At 60.4% G+C, this 1,214-nt stretch overlaps 1 protein-coding gene across 1 annotated transcript in view; it reads right to left on the reverse strand.

The window, feature by feature from the left end:
- The window catches only part of ACP4 (acid phosphatase 4), a 13,349-nt gene that overhangs the window by 485 nt on the left and 11,650 nt on the right, over positions 1-1,214 (reverse strand). The window contains 1 exon segment of the mRNA XM_023524812.1: positions 726-790. Within this exon segment, the coding sequence (XP_023380580.1) occupies positions 726-790 (65 nt within the window).

Here is a 1,214-nt window from a genome sequence, read left to right on the forward strand (position 1 = left end):
AGCTCAGAAGACTCAGGTGTCCTCGGCCTGAGCTAGTGGCAGGGAGCGAGCTGGCTGGGGCACGGTGGCTCTTAGCGACCCCGGGGCATGGCCTTGTACCTCGTTCAGTCTTACATTCCAGCCCAGGGTGCATGGTAGGTGGCCTCCCACCCTCTGCCCCATGGGCCCCACAGCACCACAGGCCAAGGGGGGAACCCCGTGGCCCGCCACACGAAGGCATCTGGCATTTGTGCCCTTTTTCTTGATGTTGTTTTTAAGCGTTATTTTTACTTAACACTAAACACGAACAGCACTTTGGTTTAGGGGCGTGCGCTCTTTCCTTACGGCTTGGCGGTGCCTCTCTCTCTCTCTCAAAGCAGACTTCTGCTGTTCGCTGCCTGGGTGAGCAGTGGCCGACCCCATCTGGTTTCTGTAGCTGCTCATGTGACTTCCCACTAGTGTCTGTCACGTCTTGGTAAAGGGCATTGGAGCCAAGAGTCACAGCCTTGTGAGGACAGGCAGCCCTGGCAGTCAGTGCTGGGCACACAGGTGCCCGTCAGATGGCGCACGCATCACCATGCGGACTGTGACTGTTTGGTGCAGTCCCTGTGCAGAGCCAAATCCAGGGCCCCGCCAGGGAGCAGGGCACAGCAGGGCGGGGGAGCCTGCGAGAACTTGGCCAGGTGTCCCCTGGGTCTGTAAGCAAGAAGCTGGGCCTCCTCCCAGGACCGAGGCGTGCAGAGGGCCTTCCGGGGCCTGGCTGTCACCCACGCGAGGCCTGTGACTGCCCTGCGCCTCCAAGGCCAATGACCTGTGGGATGGGGCAGGCTATTTGTGCAGGTGCCGTCCAGCTTGCCAGCTGTGTGTGACCAATGAGCACTTGAAACGTGGCCAGGGCAGTGGGGACCCAAACTGGCCTTTATTTCGCTTAAATAGCCAGGTGACAGCCAGTGGTGCATGCGGTGCTGGGCAGCCCCCAGGGAATGGTTCCAGCTACACCTGCTCTTAATCCAGGGAAGTTAATTTCAGGGCAGGGAGGTCTGATGAGTTTGGGTCCAGGCTATGTCACATGAGGTGGGCACACAGAGGCCAGTCATTTCAGAATCTGTACTGCCCAGCCCTGGGGCCAGGCTCTGAACTCCCCCCCCCCCCCCCCCCCCCCCGCCTCCACAAGATGGGCCCGACCCCGCACCCTGGAGTGCAGAGAGGGTTAAAGTTGCTCCTCATCACTAGCA

Source organism: Pteropus vampyrus, unplaced genomic scaffold (genome assembly GCF_000151845.1).
Source record: "Pteropus vampyrus isolate Shadow unplaced genomic scaffold, Pvam_2.0 Scaffold494, whole genome shotgun sequence".
Taxonomy (NCBI): domain Eukaryota; kingdom Metazoa; phylum Chordata; class Mammalia; order Chiroptera; family Pteropodidae; genus Pteropus; species Pteropus vampyrus.